The 27,348-nt window shown below is 37.8% G+C and overlaps 1 protein-coding gene across 7 annotated transcripts in view; it reads right to left on the bottom strand.

Annotated features, from left to right (window-relative positions):
• The window catches only part of ENAH (ENAH actin regulator), a 158,209-nt gene that overhangs the window by 10,970 nt on the left and 119,891 nt on the right, over positions 1–27,348 (bottom strand). For 2 of the 7 annotated variants that reach the window (XM_065935545.1, XM_065935539.1), the window contains 8 exons: positions 13,695–13,999; positions 11,726–12,517; positions 9,179–9,483; positions 8,116–8,261; positions 7,895–7,952; positions 7,049–7,097; positions 4,313–4,379; positions 1,740–1,802 (listed from right to left, as the gene is read on the bottom strand). In XM_065935545.1, coding sequence (XP_065791617.1) covers positions 1,740–1,802; positions 4,313–4,379; positions 7,049–7,097; positions 7,895–7,952; positions 8,116–8,261; positions 9,179–9,483; positions 11,726–12,517; positions 13,695–13,999 — 1,785 coding nt within the window. The remainder of the gene's footprint in view (positions 1–1,739; positions 1,803–4,312; positions 4,380–7,048; positions 7,098–7,894; positions 7,953–8,115; positions 8,262–9,178; positions 9,484–11,725; positions 12,518–13,694; positions 14,000–27,348) is intronic. The other 5 variants (XM_065935541.1, XM_065935540.1, XM_065935543.1 and 2 more) reach the window with 5 other exon arrangements.

Here is a 27,348-nt window from a genome sequence, read left to right on the forward strand (position 1 = left end):
CACCTTGTTGAGGAGGTGACTTAATTCCACAGTCATTTAAGATGTACTGAGATCCACAGTATGCAAGTCACGTTGCACTGCAAAATCCGGTCTATACAGTAAGTATCATAAACACTGACTTTTACGCATTTCATTTACCCATACTGCCTGTTCCTGCTCTCCAGAAGTAAATTATTATTCATTCTGCTTTTCTTTTACATTTCACATTTAATTGGTACAAACACTGTTTTGGTTTCTTTTACTAAACTTACATAATGAATATCCTTGAAATTCATGTGAATAACAACAGTCTGTTACTTAACCGGGGAGTATGTTATAAATATATCCATATTTACTGAACAATCCAGAAAATTATTTGTTATATAATAAAAAAAATCGTGGAGACATGCAATTTTTAAAAACTTTAATTCATGCTAACATGCAATCCACCACCACCACCACCACCACCACCATCACCGTGATAATTAACTAAAGGGGGGAACTTTTCATACTTAAGGAAAGACGTAATCACCACTTTTTAAAAAAGGTTTGTCAACAACATTATCTCAGGGGGATACTATGTATGAAAGCAGCAAACTGGAAAGATTTACAACAGAAAATCTCATGGTTAAATGCTATTTTTCTATGTGTTAGCAAATTTTCTAAATAAGTCATTGGTCAAAATAATTAAACCACCTCAAAAAAAAGCAGGAAAAATTATTTCACTACTGTACTATAAATACTTTATGCAAATTTAACTGGCTAACAAAATAAACTTGCCAAATACTTTAATCATCATTGGCATGAAAATAACTGTAGCTAATAACAATTTGGTCAAATAGAATCTGATTACAGAACTCCTTACTCACTACCAAAGACAACCTCCTGTATACTATTTATGCTCCCAGTGGACTTGATGTGTATTTTAAAAAACAGATGCATACAGTAACATGAGTATAATATCTCAGTCATTTCTAACATTAAGGTTTTCACCATAATTGATAACAAAAAAGGGGGATTTTTATTCCTTTATAATGAGAGTGTTGTCTCTAGATATTGCCTATAAAATAACTGTACTGCAACTATTTAAGTCCCTGTTCTGCCAAATTAATTCTAAATATAGCTTAAGCACTTGAGGATCTTAAGAAATTGTCAATTTTTTTAATTAAGAAAGAAATACATGGTTCATATCCTAAGTTTTCTTAATTAAAAAATGGTATAACAGGACTCATCCTAGCAAACAAATAATCTGCTCAAAGATATTAGATGCCAGGTTGTTAAAGATACTCAATTTACTGCAAAGTCTGTAGGAAACAGATTTTCTTCAGATAATAAATTATTCACAATGGCTGTAATACTGTCCTGTCTTCCAGTGACAAAGAGTACAGGATCTTCGGTTTAACTTTTTAAAGCCTTGTCTTAGAAAAAGAATGGCTTTTAAAATAAAATGCAAAAGCTAGACACTCTCGATAGATGTGGACTTCAGTTCTCATTCTCATATTTCAGGTATGCTGACCATTTATATTTCTCATAATCCAAATATAAGCTGATGGCAGGGAAATGAATACTATTAATTTTTCTCACTAAAATCACTCAGAATTTTTTCTAAAAGAGTGTTTTAGATACAGCTAAATATGAAAGATTTATGCTATTGCCATTTCTCCTTTGTGGTGATTACCAATCCATGTAGAAAAAGCTCAGCCCTATCCTGAAAATGTTATTTAAAAGTCTCAAATCACAAAGTCACATCAGGATGATACCTGTGTAATGAATCATAGGACCTGTTGTCAAAAACAATCTGATTTTTCCTTGGAGAATCCCGTCTATGAAGGGGAAAAACCATTTAAAGGGATACACAATAGAACTCTTAAAAATAATTCTTATTTTGTTACTGTTTTACAGGTTTTTAGTTATAGCAAACAGAAGAAGAACTAAAGGAGTCCATTAACTTTAAGATAATTGTAAAAAGAAAAAAAAGATTATTTGGAGACTGAGTATAGTTATGTGAGGACACTGTTCACTTGATAATTACAGAGACTTCTTTTAAAAACTCATTATGTAGTGGCTACTGTTACATACTGTAAAACCTACTTACACAAAAATTCAACAAGTATCAAAACACAGGACATTTCTATTAGAGTGAATATAAATAAAACTATAAACTCAAATAAAAAGCACAGTAAAAATCACTGTAGCTTGAAGTATACAAAATTAGCTCTTCTAAGGAGGCATGTAAAGAACTTTTTTCCATCTTGAATACAAGATCTGTAAGCTCCCAATAAATGCTATGGGAAGAATTCACAAACTTTCCAACGTTACGTTCTAGTCATGATTTAGAGGTACTTTTTTTTATGTTTTTTATTGAAGGATAATTGCTTTACAGAATTTTGGTGCTTTCTGTCAAACCTCAACATGAATCAGCCATAGGTCAACATTCTTGCTTTTATTCCACTGTCTGACATCTTCACTTAGTACAGCATATATATTACAGGATATTAATCCATCTTATCACTAACATAATTTTGACACTGCGTATTTACTTTCAGTACTGTGCAAGGATAAAGTGTGCTTAAATAAAACCTCAGAAGGAATGAGGGGAGTAATTTAGGAAGAAAACCAATACAGTTCTTTAATTGGGCATTTTAGAATGTTCACTCTGGGAAAAGAGGAAAACTATCTACCAGAGTTAGAACATGATTACAATACATTAATGGATAGTAAGAATCTATATTTGATTAATCTATACAAAATATTTTTAAAGTAGTGATGCTTAGAACATTTATTAAACTTTCTTTAGAAGTCTGAAAAGTCTCTGAGAGAATATTCTTTCCTTTATTAAATGAACCCAACCAGATCAAGGAACACATACATTCCACCTGGAGAAGTTTTTCCATGTCCCGTCTACGACAGAACTTTTGCCATGAATTTAAGTTTAGCTTTAGGCAAGCTCACTATGGAATCCCCATCAATGAGGCAGGGATGAAAGCAGGGACAAAGAGAAGGCATTCCTCCTCGTTACAATTTGCAACTTCAAAGGATACGGCACATCACAGGTCTGTTCTGATATGCACAGTCCTTGATAAACTGGGTTTTGTACAGTGCTACTGAAGAAAATCTGTAACTACTATTAGAGATACTTTAGAAGGCCACATCAATTAGGTATCTGGGAACATAAATGCAGTTTTTCCACTCTGTTGAAGAAACATGTTCACCAAAAGCAATTCCAGCCAAATATATTCATCTTTCAGTCACAAAGAAACTGAAAGCGTCTTCAAAAAGGCCCAGTTTCTTTGTGAAATTTAATTAACTATGTCATCACCAAATTTTCCCCACCAACAGGAAGAACCACACAAAAAACCAATCCAAATTTACACTGAAGCTCATGTACAACAGACCTGTGACAATACAAGGTCTATTCTTGTATTTTTTAAAATTAGGCTTCTATAATTAGACGTTAAACCTGCTTTTTTATGAGGCAAAAATAAGGTGAATAGCTCAGAAACAAAAGGCAAAAAAAACTTCTCGAGAATTCTCAAGACACATACTTTTTTCTAGGAAAAATATGAGTCCTTTAAACTGTCTCTTAAACCAAGAAAATGTTTCATCTATGTTTAAGACCTATAATATAAAGTTAGTTATGACAGTAAAATATCCCTGGCTAAGGAATACTGAATTTGCTTGACCATGCAACACATAGTCACTTGTAGAAACATGGATTAACTAGTGCTGTTCCTGGGCATTATCTTTCTTAGCTCGACTATAATTAGAAGTTTCAACTGAAAAATAAATCTTTCTACTTTATAAATCCAAAATTTTAGGTTTTATTCTGCTCTCTTAAACACTGTAGCCTTTTCTCTCCAGCTGCTTTTCAGTTTAAAGCATTATGTTTCTTTCAAAAGTTCAATGTTATTTATTGACAGTAATAATGATATTGAGGTTATACAGGAGAACGTCCTGTTTCTTAAGAAAATGCTGAAGCAGCATTTAGGGCTGAAGCAGCACATATTTGCAAACTGCCTTCCAACTACTTAGAGAGAAAAAAGCGTGGATGTGTAGACAAGAGATCAAGCCAATGCTGGCAAAAAGTTAATAACTGGTGAATCCAGGTGATGGATACATGGATGTTTGCTATACTATTCTTTCAATTTTTCTGTAGTTGTTTTGAATTTTTTCAAAATATAAGTACTGGGAGGAATAAAAGCTATCTAGAAATTTCAGACAACCTGGGTGATAATAATAAGCATATGATAGAATTCAGACCCATAAAAACGCAGATGTTAATTTCTTCTTAGATACAACTGTAATATAAAACTTAGGAAAAAAAACTGATTACCTGGAAATGACAGGTGACTTGCTGCCATTCATTGTATTTGTTCTTTCCCAAAGTTTTCTTGTCGGTTCTTTAAAAATTAAAGAACTTAAGTTAAATATCCTATATGCTCCCAGAGTTAGGATTCTAATTTGTATAATTTCAGATCCCAAAATGAAAAGAAATTACTAAGCAACTAAGTGTGACAACTTTCTCTATGAAGAACTTAAGACTGTTAAATTTACAATACCGTAATTCTATACACCAGATGGTAACAAGTTTCTCTAATAAAAATAGGATAATATGAATAAGGGTAGGATAATTTTGATTAATTACTTTGATTAATTATTTTAAATTAATAAGGATAGCTTAAATTTATTAGAATGGAAGAGTACGAACTATACACTCTTTTAAACTATTTTTAAAAGAATCTTTAATGTGTTCATGTACTTCAATATTTAATCTAAATTGAAACAGACCTCTTGGCAAAAAATTCAAGCAACTCAAAATATATTTCAGAATCATCTCATTCTACTGTATTTCCTTGATTTTCACACAACCAATTGTTAGGACTTAGCAGACAATTCCAGTTAAATAAAATTAGGTTTCTCTGAGCTTTCAGTTGATTGTGTTTTGAAAAGCGAAGTTCTAAACTGTTTCTGCTAACCTGGGCTGCCTCACTGATGCTGTCACTGGCCTCACTGGATGACTAGGTGAAATCTGGAGTGGAAACCTCTCATGGAAGAACAAATTTGGGCCATAGAAGAATCACGTCTAAGTTGTGCAGAATGTTATTTATTGACAGTAATAATGATATTGAGGTTATACAGGAGAACGTCCTGTTTCTTAAGAAAAATGCTGAAGCAGCATTTAGGGCTGAAGCAGACATACTTGCAAACTGCCTTCCAACTACTCAGAGAGAAAAAAGCTAAAAATAACATTTTTAGCTTGAAAACCTGCCGAGTTCTACTGTGGCCCCTCAGCTGGCCTATGGACACGCACGTATGCTACACTAAACTCTCAACTCAAGCCTGAAGCACTGCTTATGTTCCGGATTTCTGCTGCCTTGAGTCATCTAGTGAAACAAAGTCATCATTCATCTTGCTTTACTCCTTGTCCATCAACCAGTTAATCATTACTCCTTCTGTATTCTCAAAGCTAACACACTCTCTCACTGACCACCACAGACTGAGCCAGTGGACGTCAGATAATCAGATGAGGATGTCCACGATAGACACAATCAGAAACACATCCAAGAGACACCTCCAGAGTAGGGGAAAAGAGGGGAATCCTAAAGGACAACTGGACAGGCAGGGGATGGTCATAAGAACACTGTCACTAAGTAAGAGACAGGCGAAGTCATGTCTCCTAGTCTCTTCCAGCTCCAACTCCCCATCTCTGCCCATGCCAAACCAACTTCCTTTTGAAAAAGCACTCCTTTCTCTACTTCCAGCTAAGCGAAATACTCTTCAAGACAAGGCAAAATGTCATTTCTTCCTACAAAGATGATCCAGGTGACTCCTAACTATACAATCTCCTTCTCCTTGATACATTTCTTTAATATTCAACATGTGGTTATGAAACATTAACTTTTTACTTGTGTGTGTGTCTCAGCATTGAACCATGAATTTCTTGTGCTTAGGGTGACTTCATCTTTCGCTTCTTTTTGGCCTGGCAGGTGTCTGACATGTGGCAATTAGGGGGAAAAAACTGACTGCAGCAAGTGAAGTAAAAAAACCTCTAGACCTTTTGAATGAATCCTTAATTTTATAAAAATGGTACACATGTGCAAACACACACAAAAAAACACATGCAAAATCCATGCTTCAGTTTTCCATGTTTTAAAGAAGGGGATATACATTAGACAAGGAGTCTGTACATAACCTTCAGGGAATCAGTGAATATTTTGAAATGATGATCAGTTTTGTATAAAAATATGATTTTTTCTCCCCTGGGAGAGGGCTCATAGCTCTTTTCAAATTCCGGAAAGTTCTGTGACTCTAAACTATAGTTGAGTCCTAAAATATCTATGGTTTAGTAATAGCATGTATACTGATTTGGGGAAGATAAAGGTAAAAATAAGTAAATCACAAACAATAGAACTTTTAATGAAGGTAACATAAACTGATTTGACTCCTATACAGAGGAAAAATTATTCACAGTTATAATATTAATTATAATATAGCAATCAGGCCACTACAGAGTCACTATTCAGTGAGAATGAGTGGTTGTTATAGACATTTCCCTATAGTCGATTCCTATGGCTAACTCTAAATATTAATTCATCAAGATGATCAAACTTCATTCCAAATTAGGTAGGGAGAGAAACAGGTGTTCAGTGTTTAGTCATTTAGTCAAATATGAAGGCATGACATGTAAAATTCTCGCCTTTAAGAATCAATTACTAAAGTGTTTCTCTTTCATCTAGACAACATATTTTTCCTTCTTTAAATGAATAACTTTAAGTGATTAACAATAATATACATAGAATGTTTAAAAATGATGATTTTAAAGAAAGTCATAAAAAACCACTTTCGATTTTAATATATATCCCAATGTCATAGAGAAATGAACAGCTGCTTCAGGGTCACAAAAGGTAGAGGAGAAAGTCAGTGCTTTCAAGTGTGAACCAAGAATTTTAACGTTTTAGTAGCTAAGCAGTCACTTGATCTAAACATGGGGAAAGGGAGGATTTTTAATTGAGAAGTACTAATATTTAGATAAAGTTCATAAAGATGAAAATGTATCCCTTGAACTTACCAGGTGTAGTTGTTGAAGAGGCCTTAGAAGTTACAGGCTCTGAGTCTTCCTAAATATACAGAAATACATATTGATAACATCGTATCTTCTAGAAACCTGCATTTGTATGTTACCAAATGTATACATTTGGTGCTTTATGCCTTCTGCCATTTCCCACTTTTTCTTTCATCAGTCTTTTCTCTCTTCTACACTAAGTTTAGACTTTTTTCCTATCCTAGCAGCCCCACCTCCAAACTCCTCCCTTCCCCACTGCAGTTCCTCATGGATCCTTCCTCTTGCGTTCTCACTGAGAACTGCACACTCAATGAGAACTACACTTGCTAATGTGCTGCTGAATGTGAGAGAGGGCACAGCTAATAACCACCGGTATTTGGTCAAATTCCTTCCATTTTAAATGCAAGGAAACTGAAACTCTCAGATAGTTTAAAAACCTAGGAAAAAGTCCTTCACTCCTTTAACGGCAGGCTTAGGTACATAATTAAATATAAGTAAAGATTCCAGTACTTTTCCCCTAAATACACACATTCAACCCCTTTTACTAAGAATGTCATTAAAAATACATAAAAAGTGGTGCCATTTTTAATATCTGAAGAGTTAAAAATAAATATTGCTAGTTGAAATTAAGTTTAAACTAATCTTTGACATGAGCTATACTTGAATTTCACATTTTCGGGTGCAGCAGACTACTTTAATTTTTATTTATTTTTCGCTCACACCACTTGGCATGTGGGATCTTTGTTCTCAGACCAGGGATCAACCCATATCCCCTGCAGTGGAAGCACGGAGTCTCAGCCACTGGACTGCCAGGGAAGTCCTCATGAAGTAGACTCTTTTTCATTAACTTACATTTTTGTCCTCTTTTTGTTCTGTTTCTATCGTTGATCCCTTTTCGGCAATTCTTCTCCTAGAAAAAAGGTACATCAGATTAAAAAAATTAAAACAAATCATGTAACAGTTTAAAACTACACCAAAAAGGAAGGCCTTCATCTAGTTAAATTAATTATACTTAGAATAAAATTAACACAATTCTTTCAATTCTGGACACATCCATGTAATTTCTCACTCACCTCCTGGCCAGCAGGGCACTCATTTCTTCCATTAAACCACTACCCCCTAAAGGAAGGGGTCCATTTCCACGACCTGTATCTGTTTTAGATGAGGCCGAATTCACACCAGCAGTGTTCCCTCCGCTTGGGAAAGAGGCATCTTCCATCTTAATGAGAATATAAACACATAATAAACTCCTATGTGGAGCAATCCTAATATATCAATCCTTTATTAATATATTACATTCAAAACAGAAGGATATATCCACATTAATTTCAATAAAAACATCTAAGAACCAACAGAGTAATTTTATGTATCAGTGAAGTTTTATCAAAGCTTAACATCACCAAAAATGGCATAAAATGCTATCGCATGTCTCCTTGTATAAGGCATTGAAAAGGACATATTACATTGGTGGTAAAAATTATGAAACCTGTCCCCCAAAATGCATAACCTCAATCAAATCTTAGGGAAATATCAGATTTACAAAATACTTATATTATTGTCTTCAAAAATGTCAGTATCATGAAAGAGGAAAATGAGGAATTACTACATTTTAAAGTAAATTAATGAGATATCACAAAAAAATGTAACAGGAGTGACCCTGAAGTAGAAAAAAATATTGCCATAAAAGACATCATTGGACAACAAGTGAAATTTTAACAGATTTGTAGTTATGTAGTATTGTATCAATTACATGTCCTGATTTTGATAATTATACTGTGGTCATGTGGGTGAATGTTCTTCTTCTTACAAAATATACACGTCAGTATTTAGGGAAATAGGAGCATGGTGTCTCTGATTTATCCTCAATTCAGACAGAAAGAGTGTGTGAGTTTATGCAGAAGGAAACATACACAAAGAATAAACATGGTAAAACGTTTAGTGGTCAATCCGAGTAATGAATTCACAGAAACTCTACACTATTCTTGCAACTTTTCTTAAGTTATTTCAAATTTTTTTAGTCAATGAAGTTAGTAACACAGGGTTCATACAATGAGGATACAATAAATTCAATATTTTAGATGCTGAGACAGAATGAGACACACATAAGAAATATAATGAATTAGTAAATCCATTTACCCGTGACACTTTCCTAAGTTTTGCTCCAGCAATTGCAGCTGCAAGTCCAGTTAAAGGGCGATTGTCTTCAGATATGGATCCCGAAAAAAATCCAGATGCAGGGAGGGGAGGAGCAGGAGGTGGAGGAGGAGGAGGGGGAACTTGATTGGGAAGAGGCGGTGGAGGAGGCGGGGGCGGAGGCCCTGAGGAAGGGAGAGGAGGGGGTGGAGGGGGTCCTGGGGGAGGGGGGAGAATGGCTGGTGCCTGGGCAGGACCTGGCGGGAGTGGAGGAGGGGGTGGAGGTGCAGGTGGTCCCAAGACAATGCCTGAGAGAAAGAAATGTTAAGACCGTCAATGATAGAGCCACTTACACTATCTCAGGAGGAGAGGCATGTAGAGTGACATGCTAAATTAAACATTTATTACAAATTTATGAGCTCAATGTACATAACAGTTAAAATCCAAGTCAGTATTAAAAAGATACTACAAAAAAATTAAAAAAAAACAAAGATACTACAATTTAAAGCCAAATCCTAAGCTAACTACTTAAACGTAGAATTTTAGTAATAGAACTTTGAAACAGATGTCTAATTAGGTTTCTATTTTTTTTCATTCATGGTGATTTGGTAAATAAAATAAATGTCTATAAAATTTGGGATGGAGGTAGCATCACTGAAAAAAGAAATGTATATATAGGTCGGCTGTTAGTGTTACTTAAAATAACAGACTCAAAATAATCTGGATAAACCTTAAGAGTTGAGATAATAAATTCTACACTAATGAAATATATAGTCTACTTGCTTTCCAAAATGGCTGAATTGAGAACATGAAAAAAGGGCGGGTACCAGGCTTCAATATCTCAGAAACATTCCATACTTAAATACAGTGTATAAAGAGAGTTGAGAATAACTCAACTCAGAATAACGAATCTTTACTTTATTAAAATAAAAATAAAACCTCAAAACAACTATCAGAAATAACCAGGAGACACAGAACTTGTACAGAGTTTTAGCCTAGAAGACGGGGGTGGGAGAATGTCCAGGTCTTATAAAATCACAAAGTAGTGGACAAGAATAAGAATCAGGAGACTGACCCTGCAGGTCCTCCCCCTTCCTTAAAGGCTTAAAGGGCTGTTTTAGGACAAATAAAACTCTATTTGCATATTGGGTGGTTAAGTTTTTCAAAACTGCTAACTTTGAACAGTGACGGGCTGTCAATCTTCCAACAGAACTCTAGGATACAGGAGGTGGGCTGTCTGGCCTTGTCAAACCGTGCCTCTTTTGTCCAGCACTCCTTTCACAGTGATACTGAACTGCATCTATTAGAATTGCGATGCAATGTTTAAGCAAAATTCAGCAAGTCAACATGAAAAATATATATACGGAGATAACAAGCCCCCTAGAACTAAGATTTCTTTTAAGGAGATGTGCTTAAATCCAAACTATAAAACTGCTTCTTTGTAAGTACAAATTTGTCATATTCCTTCCTGAATTTCTCACTAAATCCTATTTTTAAAAGGGAGGTGGTTGCTAGGCATCTTTTTATTTACTTACAGAACCAGGTCCTTCTCTACTTAAGAATAATCCATACCTAGACAATTACAGGAGAAGGCAATGGCACCCCACTCCAGTACTCTTGCCTGGAAAAACCCATGGATGGAGGAGCCTGGTGGGCTGCAGTCCATGGGGTCGCAAAGAGTAGGTCACGACTGAGCGACTTTACTTTCACTTTTCACTTTCATGCATGGGAGAAGAAAATGGCAACCCACTCCAGTGTTTTTGCCTGGAGAATCCCAGGGACGGGGGAGCCTGGTGGGCTGCCGTCTATGGGGTTGCACAGAGTCAGACACAACTGCAGTGACATAGCAGCAGCAGCAGACGATTACAACCCCCTTCCCTGTCACCAAGACAGCAAAGTTCGAGTATGGGGAGTAGAGGGATGACTGTAGAGGACGCTACCATCTCCCAACTATCCCTACAGGCTGCTACGTCTTACAATCCGGACCATGGAATCCTTTGGGGCACACATCACGACTGCCCTCTCCCCACTCTGTGCAAAGTTGGGATGCTCCCCATGGTTTAGGGTGGCAGCCACCCCTGGAAGTCTGACACGAGAAGCCCAATGCATACAGGAGGGGCCAAAAAGAAACAGGGTCCAAGATAAGCACTGTCCCAGAGGAGACTCCTGGGTGACACAGATCTAATGACTACAGTTGGGTACTAAACATAATCTCTGTATTTCCCAGAAATTAAAGGAAGACACGTTTGATTATACATTTATTGTGTGGATTAACGTATCTAGTAATGTTTTCCCAGTGATTATTCAGAGAAATGTACAGAGACCCTGAAACGCGGAAAAACACCTCCAACGCTGCAGAAGAACCCAAATCTAGCTCAACAGGGAAATTCCTCCTACTGATCCTCCAAATGCAATCAATCCAACAGAAAGAAACCCATTTTCAACTTTTTCAAAGCCATCATCCCCATTCTCCTAGGGAAGTGAAGCTGTGTGGGGTGGAACATTTCCAAGGGGTTAGCAAAGGGTTAGTCGCGATAAGGGAAGCCTTACCCTGCTGGGCTGGAGTCTCGGCCGGCTGAGAGGCTGCCTGCAAGCCTGGCTCAGGAGCAGAGGAGTCTCCCAGCACAGAGTTTAGAGGAGTCTCCACAGAGGCAGGGGCAGCTGCAGAGGGAGAAGGGAGAACACTAGGCTTGGATGAGGGAGTTGAGGCAAGAGGGGTGCTCGGAGGCGGAGGAGGAGAAGCTTGAGATCCACAGTGTGAGAGTGGCGCCAGGGGAGGCAGTGGCGGCGGCGGCGGCGGCCCTGAGGTAGGCGGTGGAGACACGGGGTGCGGGACAGGGTCGAGCAGCCCGTTGGGCGCTGTTGGCGAGGGGGGCATCGGGGGCACAGGAGAAGAGACACAAACGGGGAGGACAGGCCTCGGACCAGTGGCTTTGCCTGGGGGGCTGCTAATCATTACTGGAGGAGATGGAGGGAGGGGGGAAAAATTGGAAGTAGGCCAGGCACAGGGCTTCGTAGCTGGAGGCTGAGGAGAGGGTGTGTTCACAGGAGAAGAAGGCCGAGAGTTTTTGTTCAGAGGACGAGGAACTGTAGCATAGTGGGGAAGAACGGGGTGGAAGGCTGAACCTAGAGATGTCGCAAAACGTGTCGCGGAGTGTCGAAGTGGTGGTGTAGGGGGTGTGGAAGTAGGTGGCAAAGCGGTCACTACAGCGTATTCAGGAGTGGCCTCTGATACTGGAGCTGAGATGACTTTAGCGTATGATGGAGGAGGTGCTGAAGGAGGCTGGCAACTGGCATACTCAGGAAGTGGAGCACTATACAGGGAGCTGTCGGAGGATGGAGCTGGACAGAGGTAGAAAGCAGCGGCGAAAGACAGGATAAAAAAGGAGAGAGAAAAAGGGAGCTAGTAAAGCCACAAAACCAGCATTCAGACAAAATGTACAAATGTAGACTACAGTTAGTTCCAGAGAATTAAAGCACATGTGCAAATACCTGACTTCACTCAAGAACATTTTAACTTATAAATAAATTTTGAGATCCAAAAGACAGTATGTTTTCTTTAAATCAAGTAACAAATCAGTAAATTAAACTGATTAGCTTATTCTTACAGCAAAAAAAAAATAGTCGTCTTAATCTTCATTATTTTATCCACTAAAAGGACATTAACATTACATGAATAAGATCACAAAGAAGAATAAGTTGCTTTTTAAAAATAATAAACAAAGAAACTAGCAAAAAGTTCATCAGCAAGGGTTAGAAACCCCCAAATTCGAGGATCATTTGTGGAAAAGTTATGCTGACTATAATCCCAGAAAATAACTAGGCAATCAAAACAAATGAATTAACTCAACAAACCAATCAATATTTAATCAACCCACAATGAGACTTTAGCTATAGATCATATGGAATAGAAAAATTCTTAAATCCTATAATAAATGTTCATTTTAATGAATGTCAATACCTCAAATTTTTAGTCATATCTTTACCCTTATGTCCTTCAATAAAATTCCATCATGTTTAGTAATTTTCACTAATTTTTCATAATATTAAAATACATTTACATTACTACTCAGCTTTAGAGATGGTATTTTTTAAGTTGCTGTTTTTAATTCCTCCTTCAAAAACTTGAGAACACAATCAAGCAAATTTCTGGAAAGCTACAGTATTCAAGAAAATTGAAGCAACCTCAAAAGGGAAATATATTCCAAATTCATCTAACACAAAAAATTTCCCATGAAAATAATTTACACTTTATAGCCAATTTAAAGGCAGTTAGAAGAATTAGAATGGCAGAATAAAATTTTCCAAGAGCTTTAAGTCTCCAAGCAATAAAAGCAACACAGAGATAAATTTTTTTAAAAAGATAAAAGTAGCAATTGCCACATATTTTTTCTAATTTCGAACTGTACTGCTTAATCCCAAGAATCTCAGATGCTAAATATTCTTCCTAATTTAGGACTCCACCAAACACCAGCAGGCTCAGACATCAGGAACACAGAAGAGTCTGTCAACTTCTTACCGGCGTTCGATATTCTGCGCTCTCGCTCCCACTCCAGCTGCTCCCTCTCTAGCTGCTCCTGCCGCTCCCGCTCCTGCCTTTCGCGGTCCAGTCTCTCCAGCCGCTCCCGCTCCAGGCGATCCTGCCGATCCCGCTCCTGCCGCTCCCTCTCCAGCTGCTCCTGCTCCAGGCGTTCCCTCTCGAGGCGCTCCCGCTCCAGCCGCTCCCTCTCGAGGCGCTCGCGCTCCAGGCGCTCCCGCTCCACTCTCTCTCTCTCCAGCCGCTCCCGCTCCAGCTCCTTCTGTCGCTGCTGCTCCTGCAGTTGCCTGAAATTAAGAAAGTCAACAGCAGGCAATTACCGCTACTCACAATGAAAAACTCATTCTTTTCGCAATGAACCTACAGGAACCGTATTTCTGATTCAAATACAAAGCAGTGTAGACCATGCAATCAACATCTCTCCTTCCACGAGAAGGACTATGTTCAGTAGAGACAGCTTATGTTACATACACATGAAAAAAATGTCTCTTATTAGGATCATTTCGCTGCTTCAGCACATTAAACTAATATCACATTTTATCCTGCACTTTTCCTGAATAAAGTGGTCCAAAGAAATGAATAACTGAACATACTACTTTAAAGACCAAGACATTATTTAATGAAAATATTTCTAATTTGTAATTGCCTTCCTAAAATGACATCAAATTTTCATCGTACAAATTATATTTTATCATATCAGAAAATACAATGGCTAGTGACAGCAATAGCTTAATAAAAGTTTGGTGAATGGGGAAAAAACAGATAAGAGAAGAAATAAACTTTAAATCATATTAAATCTCATATCCAGAGGTCAGTATAATTAACATTTTGGCATTCATGCTTCCAGACTTTTCCTCATATAAAAATACATGAGGAATATGAGGAATATAAACCAAAAACCAAATAAAACAGAGTATTTCTCTACCACTCTGAAATCTGTTTTCCTTTCCCACTTGATATATTGTAAAAGGTATTTAACGCACTAAGTAAAGTTTTGCACCTTTACTTTTCACGCCTGTGTAGTTCAGTTGTTCCTAGTTTGAGCAGTCTCATACGGTACAATATGTTAGCCTAATACTATTACTAATATGGCAATAAATATTTATCCTCACGTATCTTTGAATCGTTTTCTAACTGCTTCTTAAGCATCATCATCCACACAGATTTGCTAGATGAAAATATATAAATATCAAGATTTTTGATACATATGTTCCAAATTGTCTTCAGCAATAGTGGTGCCAATTAACACTCGCCAGCAGTCCAACAGTATATGAGAACATCCACTTTTCTTTCCTTTCACTAACACTGAACACTATCATTGTTTTTAATCTTTGCATTAATATGATTGATATCATGTAACAATTTTCATTTATTTAATTACTTGTGATGTTAAATATTTTACAATTTGTTTACTGATTTTTATATTAGTATTGACTGCATTATGTTTTTTGATCAGCTTTCTCTTGGGAGAGTTAATACTCCATATTTCTTTAAAAGGTTCTTTTCTATATTAAAGGTAACAATGCTTTGCCACATGTTGGTCATAGGTATTAACTTTTATTATGGCTTTATGTCTTTGATTTTAAAAGTATTGCTTTGCAATAAGGCTTTTAATTTTATATAGAAAATCGAGTAATATTATTCCTTTATGCAACCTGCTTTCGATATCCTTCTTAGGCAGCCTTGTCCCACAGAAAGATTATATAGTTGCTAACACTTTCTTTTCATACTTTTATTTTTTACAATAAAAGCCTTAGTTCATATGAAATCTGTCTTGGGCTTAACACATGAAAAAGTGACCTATATCACAGAACTTATTACTGAATAGTTTATAGCCCTGATTTAAGATATCACCTTTACATGTGCTATTACTGAACTTCTAAATGTTCTAGAGCATGGATCTGCTTGTCTGCAAGGCACTAATATCTTGATGCTCTGATACCCAAAGTATACTTTAATATTTACTAGGATGAAGCCATTCTTATTACTCTTCTTTTTGAATTTTTCTAGATGATTCTCAGATATTTAACTCTTTCTAGGTAAATTTTAGAATCACTTTGTTAAATTTACCCTTTCTGCCAATACCTATGCTTTCAATCCTATCAATGTTTCATTAAATTAGAAAAACAGTCATATTTTTATCTCCTTATCTAAGGAAGTATAGAATGTCTCATATTTATATTCAATTCAACTAAAACTTTAACTCTATGACTTCAAATATGACTATAAAAATATCTGCAATTATACTAAAACCTGCAGAAGCCTCCTGCGTGTGGCTCTAAAATAGTTTGCTTTTTACCTTCCATACATAATATAACAGAGCAAGAAAATGTCTCCAAGTATCCAGCTCAACTTAAACGATTAAACTGCTATAAAAATTAACCTGCCCTAAGATTTAAAATAAAAGGTTATATTCATCTTACACATAAAATATTTCAAAGCATTGGCAGGAAGATTAAATGAGACAGTATCATGAAAGCTCTTTAATAAGTACCTGGGGCATAAGAACACTCAATAAATGTGAGCTATAGTAATAATTATTTGGAAATTTCAAATTGAGACTTTCCCTGGACTGACTGATAAGCTGACTGAGTTCTGACTAGAGGGAGTGCTACATGACAGAAGTGTGTATGCTGCCTTTTGTTCCTCCCAGCAGTATCAATGAATCAATAAAATCTTTCCATAAATCTCTACCTTTCATGTTTCCTTAACTGATTATTAAACAAAAAGAAAAGTCCAAGCCCTCTTCTATTAGCACAAAAACACAAAGCTTCTTTCTGGACAGATCATCATACTCAGTAAGTTCAAGAGAAAAACAGAAGACACCTACGGTAGTCCTGCTTATAAGAAATAGCTGCTTAAAAATACTGACAAATAATAAAATCTGATTTTTAGGGTACATTACTGACTTCATTCTGCCAAAGTTTCTGAGGGATAATGATATCACTGTAGGGATGAGGGCAAGAAATAAGGTGTATTCAGAAGAATGTTTTTAATAATAAGACAAAATTATTATTTTTGAATAACCAGCATCTGCCAAAGCCTTTGACTGTGTGGATCACAATAAACTGGAAAATTCTTAAAGAGATGGGAATACCAGACCACCTGACCTGCCTCTTGAGAAACCTAAACGCAGGTCAGGAAGCAAAAGTTAGAACTGGACATGGAACAATAGACTGCTTCCAAATAGGAAAAGGAGTACATCAAGGCTGTATATTGTCACCCTGCTTATTTAACTTATATGCAGAGTACATCAATAAGAAATGCTGGGCTGGAAGAAGTACAAGCTGGAATCAAGATTGCCAGGAGAAATATCAATAACCTCAGATATGCAGATGACACTACCCTTATGGCAGAAAGTGAAGAGGAACTAAAGAGCCTCTTGATGAAAGTGAAAGAGGAGAGTGAAAAAGTTGGCTTAAAGCTTAACATTCAGAAAACTAAGATCATGTCATCTGGTCCCATCACCTCATGGGAAATAGACGGGGAGGCAGTGGAAACAGCGTCAGACTTTATTTTGGGGGGCTCCAAAATCACTGCAGATGGTGACTGCATCCAAGAAACTAAAAGACGCTTACTCCCTGGAAGGAAAGTTATGACCAACCTAGATAGCTTATTAAAAAGCAGAGACATTACTTTGCCAACAAAGGTCTGTCTAGTCAAGGCTATGGTTTTTCCAGTGGTCATGTATGGATGTGAGAGTTGGACTGAGCGCCGAAAAATTGATGCTTTTGAACTGTGGTGCTGGAGAAGACTCTTGAGAGTCCCTTGGACTGCAAGGAGATTCAACCAGTCCATCCTAAAGGAGATCAGTCCTGGGTGTTCATTGGAAGGACTGATGTTGAAGCTGAACTCCAATACTTTGGCCACCTGATGCGAAGAGTTAACTCATTGGAAAAGACCCTGATGCTGGGAGGGATTGGGGGCAGGAGAAAAGGATAACAGAGGATGAGATGGCTGGAAGGCATCACCGACTCAATGGACATGAGTTTGAGTAAACTCTGGGAGTTGGTCATGGACAGGGAAGCCTGGCGTGCTGCGATTCATGGGGTCGCAAAGAGTCGGACGACTGAGTGACTGAACTGAACTGAATGAATAAACTCAGCTAGGGCTTATGTTGCATTTGAAATACACAACACTCATCAAAAAGTAAGAGCATATTAAATGTAATACTCTAAACAACCTATTGGGTCCAGAAGACAAAAGATATACCCATATTATTCTAATTAGAATATATTTGAAAACAGAAGCTAGGGGAAAGTATTCAACTTTTAATGTAGTTGTACTAAGATCTATGATTAGAATATTTAATTTATTAGGCTCTGTTACAATCCTGTGTTACCTCTTTCATTTTATTCTATCAAAATAATACAAGCACGTAGTTTTTAAAGTTTGTAAGAAAAACACAGCAGTTCACTGCTCCAATCCTCCCATCTCAGTTTTCAACATATCAGAGATAATTACTGTCAACTCTTTTGGCTTGTTTCTTTAGATATGTCAGTTTTTTTCATTATTTAAATTTATTAAATATGTCTACTGACATATCTCTTGCAACTCCCTCACCACACACAGGCTTTTCTCAATATAGTCATGGGAAAATACTGATTTTTGGTTACATCAATATTCATTCAGAGTTTACATTATTAATATGATAATGTAAATGCTGTTCACAGCTAAGCCACATAGTACTCTAAGACTACATTTCATTTCTCATCCAAATTCTTGGGTTTTTTTCTTAACCCCCAGTTAATGGCTGCTTCTCTAGACCACTTTTAACACAAAAAATAAGCTTAAAGCACAGGTAGAATGCCAGGTATGAGTAAAGTGAATCTGAAAGAATTATTAAATGATGGCATTAACAACCAATGTATCCTGACTCAAAAGAACAGTTCCACAGGTCATAATACCTGGGTTTTCAGGCTATGAAAGAAAAGGAATATACTGATGTAAGAAAAGAGCACAATGCCAGAAAGATCATCCAAGTTCACTGACGGAAGACTGAAGTAGGCGGTTCCTACAGCGGCAGGAGATTCTGTTATTTTTTTTTATTTGAAAGGAAGAAAGATGCAAGAAAGAAAAAGTGTTTGCAGTCTCTAATTTTTAGCCTGCTCACTGAAAAGAAACACATCTAAACATATTTTCCCAAGTTGTGTGTCAAAATCTCAGGCTTACAAATCCATAGTGGAATGAATAATTCCCACCTAAATTGGATGGTATATTTAAATCTACTGACTTTCATGTTTTGACTTCTAAAGCAAGACATTTGTATATCTTTTTAGGGGGACAGTTTCCAAATTTATAAACTCTGCTTTTCTTAGAAATATCACTGCCAACTCACACACTGGAAATGCACATGATTCTTCTTCCCAGAGTTCTGACTACAAATGACTGTTTCCAACTGAAAATTTTTTCAAAGTACACAGACCCTAATTCTGAATGATGGAAACATTCTGGAGACTAATTTTTCTCTTGGATACGCATTTTACAGCAGTTAAAAAGTTTCTGAGAAAATATATTTTTTCATTAAAAAAATAGTGCAAATGACTAATATTATAGCCATAAAGAGCATTTAAAACTATCGGGAAAAATTCTTCCCACCACCAAAATGTCTATTTCTTCCGGAGAAGAGTCATCCCCAAATGTTGCCCCAAAAAAGGCAACAATAAGATCAATAGCTTTTTTATATACCTGAACACATATTTAGTTTATGTTAACTCAAAGACTTATTTTTCTTACAGCAAGCAAAATCTATACAAAAACTTGAAAATACATTTCATTCAGCCTTATGTGTAACAAAAAAATAGCACTAGGTAAATGAAAAGTAATTTAAATTTCAACATAAAATGAAGTAGGAGGGTGGATCGGGAAAAATGCTCCAGGTTGATAATATTCAGTAACACTAATGCTACCAACATTTGACAGAAAATAAAACCACATAAATAAAATGTGAGAATTTCATTTCTCTATTAGTAAACAAACAAACAATGGATAAAACTAAACAAGATAATAAAGTTTTTAATATTACAAAACTGCTGAGACAGGAGACAATACTCACAAGAGAAGGCGGTCAACTCTTGGTCCATCCTGCCTCTGAAGGCTAATCGGAGAACAGTATACTCTCATCGTTGCAACTCCTACTTCTGTGCTGGGGTTATTACTCCCCTCTTATAACTTTCAGGTAGTAGTGGTGATTTGCAAACTATTTATAGATACTAACTAAATTAAGTTCTATGCTGAGACTGACACAGGACTGACTCATGTTTCTTGGAATATGTTTTTTCATCAGTCAGCCAAGGAAGCCAAATTAATAGTATGAGTAGGAATCAGAAATTGGTATTAACAAATGACACACAATACACGAATAGAAAACTATACTATCATCATCTTACTATAGCAAAAGTATTCGACTAATAAGATTTAACATCTAAGATAAACATTAATTTTATCAACTCAATTTTACCCTCATGAAAAATTTTAAAATTAAACTTCTAAAATAGTTTAGAAGGTCAAAGTGTTACAAAGTTTATAATAAAACACTAATCCAACACTCACAGAAAACTAACCAGACTGATGACATGGATCACAGCCTTGTCTAACTCAGTGAAGCTATGAGCCATGCTCTGTAGGGCCACCCAAGACGGACAGGTCATGGTGGAGAGTTCTGACAAAACGTGGTCCACTGGAGAAGGGAATGGCAAACCACTTCAGTTTTTCCTGCCTTGAGAACCGCATGAACAGGATGAAAAGGCAAAAAGATAGGACACTGAAAGATGAACTCCCCAGTTCAGTAGGTGTACAATAAGCTACTGGAGAAGAGTGGAGAAGTAACTCTAGAAAGAAGGAAGAGACGGAGCCAAAGCGAAAACAACTAGTTGCGGACGTGACTGGTGATGAAAGTAAAGTCTGACACTATAAAGAACAATACTGTGTATCACAGTAATCCAAGTCTATGCCCCAACCACTGATGCCGAATAAGCTTAAGTTGAATGGTTCTATGATGACCTACAAGATCTTCTAGAACTAACACCCAAAAAAAGATGTTCTTTTCATCACAGGGGACTGGAATGCAAAAGTAGGAAGTCATGAGATACCTGGAATAACAGGTAAGTTCGGCCTTGGAGTACAAAATGAAACAGGGCAAAGGCTAACAGAGTTTTGTCAAGAGAATGCACTGGTCATAGCAAATACCCTCAACACAAAAGATGACTCTACACATGGACATCACCAGAAGAATCAATACCAAAATCAGACTGATTATATTCTTTGCAGCTGAAGATGGAGAAGCTCTATACAGTCAGCAAAAATAAGACCAGGAGCTGACTGTGGCTCAGATAATAAGCTCCTTATTGCCAAATTCAGATTTAAATTGAAGAAACTGGGAAAACCACTAGACCATTCAGGTATGGTCTAAATCAAATCCCTTATGATTATACAGTGGAAGAGACGCATATTCAAGGGATTAGATTTAATACAGTGCCCGAAGAACTAAGGACAGAGGTAGGAGACATTGTACAGGGGGTGGTGATCAAGACCATCCCCAAGAAAAAGAAATGCAAAAAAGGCAAAATGGTTGTCTAAGGCCTTACAAATGGCTGGGCAAAGAAGAGAAGCAAAAGGCAAAGGAGAAAAGGAAAGATATACTCATCTGAATGCAGAGTTCCAAAGAATAGCAAGGAGAGATAAGAAAGCATTCCTCAGTGATCAATGCAAAGAAATAGAAGAAAATAATAGAATGGGAAAAACTAAAGATCTCTTCAAGAAAATTAGAGATACCAAGAGAACATTTCATGCAAAGATGGGCACAATAAAGGACAGAAATGGTATGGACCTAACAGAAGCAGAAGATATGAAGAAGAGATGGCAAGAATACACAGAAGAACTGTACAAGAAAGATCTTCATGATCCAGATAACCATGATGGTGTGATCAATCACCTAGAGCCAGATATCCTGGAATGAGAAGTCAAGCGGGCCTTAGGAAGCATCACTACAAACAAAGCTAGAGGATGTGATGGAATTCCCGTTGAGCTATTTCAAATCCTAAAAGATGATGCTGTGAAAGTGCTGCACTCAATATGCCAGCAAATTTGGAAAACTCAACAGTGGCCAGAGGGCTGGAAAGGTCAGTTTTCATTCTAATCCAAAAGAGAGGCAATGCCAAAGAATGCTCAAACTACTGCACAACTGCACTCATCTCATACACTAGCAAAGTAATGCTCAAAATTCTCCAAGCCAGGCTTCAACGGTATGTGAACCATGAACTTCCAAATATTCAAGTTGGATTTAGAAAAGGCAGAGAAACCAGGGATCAAATTGTCAACATCCGTTGGATCACAGAAAAAGGAAACAAGTTCCAGAAAAGCATTTACTTCTGCTTTCTTGACTACACCAAAGCCTTTGACTGTATGGATCACAACAAACTGTGGAAAATTCTTCAAGAGATGGGAATACCAGACCACCCGACCTGCCTCCTAAGAAATCTGTGTGCAGGTCAAGAAAAAACAGTTAGAACCGGACATGGAACAACAGACTGGCTCCAAATTGTGAAAGGAGTACGTTAAGGCTGTATTTTGTCACCCTGCTTATTCAACTTCTATGCAGAGTACATCATGCAAAATGTCAGACTGGATGAAGCACAAGCTGGAATTAAGATTCTCAGGAGAAATATCAATAAACTCAGATATGCAGATGACACCACCCTATGGCAGAAAGCAAAGAGGAATTAAAGAACTTCTTGATAAAAGTGAAAGAGGAGAGTGAAACAGCTGGCTTAAAACTCAACATTCAAAAAAGGAAGATCATGGCATCCAGTCCCATCACTTCATGGCAAACGGATGGGGAAACAGTGGAAACAGTGACAGACTTTATTTTTTGGGGCTCCAAAATCACTGCAGATGGTGACTACAGCCATGAAATTAAAAGACACTTGCTCCTTGGAAGAAAAGCTATGACCAAACTAGACAGCATATTAAAAAGGAGAAACATTACTTTGTCAACAAAGGTCCGTCTAGTCAAAGCTATGGTTTTTCCAGTAGTCATGTATGGATGTGAGAATTGGACTATGAAGAAAGCTGAGTGCTGAAGAATTGATGCTTTTGAACTGTGGTGCTGGAGAAGATTCTTAAGAGTCCCTTGGATAGCAAAGAGATCCAACCAGTCCATCCTAAAGGAAATCAGTCCTGAATATTCACTGGAAGGACTGATGATGAAGCTGAAGCTCTAATACTTTGGCCGCCTGATGCAAAGAGCTGATTCACTGGATGAGACCCTGATGCTCGGAAAGACTGAAGGCAGGAGGAGAAGGGGATGACAGAGGATGAGATGGTTGGATGGCATCACCAACTTGATGGACCCGAGTTTGAGCAAGTGCTGGGAGTTGGTGATGGACAGGGAAGCCTGGCATGCTGCAGTGTATGGGTTTGCAGAGTCAGACACGACTGAGTGACTGAGCTGAATCCAACGCAGTAATCATCTTCTCAACTCTTCATCACTTCTGATTTCTCTCCCCAGAAACAACTACATTCAACACTTTTGATATTTATGTTTCTAACTAATTTATTTGTTTAGAACTAATACTTCTCAGTCTTTCAGATTTAGAAGTTATCTACTGACTTAGTACTACATAAACGATTTAATTCCCAGACCCTCTAACCCTCCTAAAAATCTTACCTTCCTTATTCCCCCAATAAAGTCATGACAGAACTTTGGATACATTAGCAGCCACTTAACTGACTCATGCTGACCATATTTACTTTCCAGAACAATTCCTTTCTTAACAGTGGTGTTAAAAATGGTTATTTTCAGAATTTGATTCTTTTTTTCTATACCTACCCCAAACTCTCCATCAGAACTCTGGACCCTCTCAACGGGGTCAAATGTATCAGGTGATCTATTTTTGTTTGTTTGTTTACTCTTTTTCTTTCCCCCAGAAAATTTCGGCCCATCCTACGAAGCTACAGGGGCAGAGATGAGGTAATGCCACAGGGACCTTGTGACCCACAAAGTCTAAGACCTTCACTATCTGGCCCTTTTCAGAAAAAGTCAGCACCCCGACCAAGATCAGGTCACTGAATTCCAGGAAATTTCCTTATATTATTTGTTTGCAGGTTTCATTTCCTCACATTTTTGTTCTTTGTTCTCCTAAAATTCCTATTATATAGATGGTGTGCCACCTAATCTGATCTTCTTTTATTTTTTTCCCCTCATATACTATATACTCATATACTATCTCTTTTAGTGCTATTTTCAGGACAATTTCCTCAATCTTATTTCTCAAAGTTCCTATTATTAAAATTAATGCTGTTTCAAAAAAATTTTCTATTTCCTTACACTCTGATTCTTTTTAAAAAATATATATGTGTGTGTATCTATGTTGCATATAGATACAAATATCTATATATGCATTTGTATACAGATACACATATATAGATATAGAGTATATAGATACACACACACAGATATCTTTTTCCTATATCAGGTCTTGGTTTCAGTATATGGGATCTTTAAGCTCTGTCATGCAGGATCCAGTTCCCTGACCAGGGATCGAACCCACTTCCCACCTGCCACATTAGGAGAGCAATATCTCTGGAATCTCAGGGAAGTCTAAAATAGCTACAAATGTTTGCTTTATGAATGAAATATATTCTTAGTTCTCTGAAGCTATTATATTTTTAGGTTTTCTTCTGTTCCCTGTTATTACATCTATTTCCTCCATTATCAATTTTTTGTTGGTTTTGATCTGTCTTCATGTTGTAGAAGTTGTCCTTAAAGATATGATGATCCCTGGCTGTCCACTCACATTTATAAGCAGTACTAAAGCTGGTTCAGAAGGTCTTAAAAAAATGAGCTTCACTGGGAAAGACCCTGGATGTCAACATCATTGATTTTTCTCTTGGCTGAGCAAGTTTCTCAAGGAGCACTCTTCTGAGGACTCTTCTTCCTCACCTGAGTTCTACAGGTCTGGCTGCCAATGACGGCAACTGAGCAAGGGAAAGAGAGCAAGTTGGCTGCTTTCACTCATCCCCACTCCAGTATGGCCTCTCACCCACATCTTCTCTTCTCTGTCCTGGGTCAGTTTAGCTTTTGCTGGTCTACTAAGTTAGTGACCACCTATACTGGTTTTTATAACTGCCATAATAAAGAACCACACACTAGGTGGCTTAACACAACAGAAACTCCCTCCCTCAGTATGAGGTTAAAGTCTGAGATCAAGGTGTTGGCAGGGCTGGCTCCTTCTAAGGGCCCCAGGGGAAGAGTCTGGTCCATGCCTTCCTCTTCCTTCTCAGGAAGGCTGGTAATTCTTGGCATTCCTTGCCTTGCAGAAGGATCACTAGAGTCTCTGCCTCTATCTTTACAGGGTGTTCGCTGTGTCCTCATATGGTTATCTTGCTTCTGTAACTTTCTCATCTTCTTATAAGGACACCAGTCATGTTGGACAAAGGGGGTCCATCTCACTCAGTATGATCTCATCATAACTAACAACTCTATTTCCAAAAAGTTGCATTTTGAGGTACTGGATTTCTTGGGAGACACTATTCAGTTTATAACATCACTCATCAACAAAACTGTAGAAACCAGAAAGCAGATGGCCATTCCTTGTCTTCACATTATACAACTCATGTCCCTAAAGTGCAACTGAAGTTCTTCAATGTCCAATGGACCATCCCGAACAAAGGCAGATTCTTCAGAAATCAGCTTCAGATGCCTACTTCACTTCCTCTTCAAGGCAGAGCTCAGAGAGCATCTCATCAGGAATGTCTCACACCAGCTCTCAGAGCACAGACAGAAGAGCCCAGGCAGCATGCAAAGAGTGCGTATTATCTTATTTAATGGTCCCAACAACCTTACGAGCTCCTATTTTCTGCCTGTCATGTCCCAACACCTACATATAAATGAATTCAGTACCACTAGCTTTTCGGCTTTTTATTAAAAACTTTATTCAGGTCCCTACTCTCAAGTAGCCAACAATATTTACTGTAGAGGTTAAGACTCATACGTAAAATAAACAGTAAACAGCAAAATATAAAAAGCGTGTGGTTAAACTGTAGGAGTTCAGAAAAGAAAACCATAAAAATACCTGGAGAAGAGTCTACAGAAAAATGACAAGACAGAAAGAACCAGAAGGGCAGGACAGAAGAGGTAAAATGCTACTCAGAGACACACAGAGGGAAAAACAGTGTATGGTGTATAGACAGTCACACAGAGGAAAGGGATAGAGGGCGGGAGTCTCCAGGCCAAAGAATTGAACTGGATGTAAAGGAGAGCTGGCCCCCAGGAACGCAGGCAGCGAGTAACAGGACTGCCTGGACTCTTATTCAAGTTGGTAGATTTGACCAGTCAGACTATCTTTCCCCACTCCAAAATGCTAATGGAATTTAAAAGAGTGCATAAACAAACCCATTACAAAGTAGGAAATTACACTGAGTGGTCTTTCGTAGACCAAATTTATCATCAGATTTTCGGAAGACAGAAAGGGTAGGAAGGAGTTACATGTCTAGAATTCTTTCCCAGTTTCTACAGACTAGTACATCTAACTACCTAGTCAACAATGCTACTTGAAGTGTAGCATTTTCAAAATTCTTCTGATCTCTGCCAACAAAATCTACTCAATCTCGCCCATTTCAGTTCATAGTAATTTCATCCTTCCTACTAGCTTACGTTAAAAGCCACAACTCCTTCTCTTCTCTCACACCCACGTACAGTCAGTCCACCAGGTAATGTGAGGACCTTTCTTACTGCTCCCACTGCCTGGGGAAGCCACCATTACCTCCCACCTAGTTAAGGTCTCAACAGAGCAGCCAGACTAAAAGGTGAAATCGCTCAGTCGTGTCCAACTCTTTGCGACCCCATGGACTGTAGTCCACCAGGCTCCTCGCTCCATGGGATTTTCCAGGCAAGAATACTGGAGTGGGTTGCTATTTCCTTCTCCAAGGGATCTTCCTGACCCAGGGATCGAACTCAGGTTCCCCGCATTGCAGGCAGACTCTTTACCATCTGAGCCACCAGGGAATCCCATAATTAATAGAATTAGAGCAGCCAGACTAATTCTGTTAAAACCCATCAAAATCATCCAATGGGTCCCTTATTTCTCTCAGAATAAAAGATAAATTCTTTATAATCGCCTGCAAAGTCCTGCATGATACCTTTTTCGCTCCTGTTCTCTCGACAAAAGCTTCAACATCTCCTTGTTCCCCCCTACACACGTGAGCACAGTCCTGCCTTAAGGCTTTGCAGAACCATTCCCTCTGCTGCAACATGCTTACCCAGACATCTACTCTGCTAACTCCTTCCGTTCATTTCCAGAAGATGTACTCTGACCAACCTCTTTAAAGTTATAACCACTTCCCCTGCCTTCCCGCAATATATATTCCCTTTATTCAGCTCTATTTCTCCCCAAAGCACTGACCACCTTCTACTACACCATGCCACATTCCCTCTATTCTCTGAATGGGGTGAGGCTTTTTGTCCACCGCTCCTCAGCTTCATGTACTGTAAGCACTTAGAACAAAACACTCAGCTTGGAACACAACTGGACTGAAGAGTGGAGGCATCCAGAGTCCAGAACACACACGGAGGATGGCTGAAGCAGACACGCGAAGCAGCTGGGGAAGACCTAACTTGAGATGAGCAGATAAGAGA

Source organism: Muntiacus reevesi, chromosome 5, assembly GCF_963930625.1.
Source record: "Muntiacus reevesi chromosome 5, mMunRee1.1, whole genome shotgun sequence".
Taxonomy (NCBI): domain Eukaryota; kingdom Metazoa; phylum Chordata; class Mammalia; order Artiodactyla; family Cervidae; genus Muntiacus; species Muntiacus reevesi.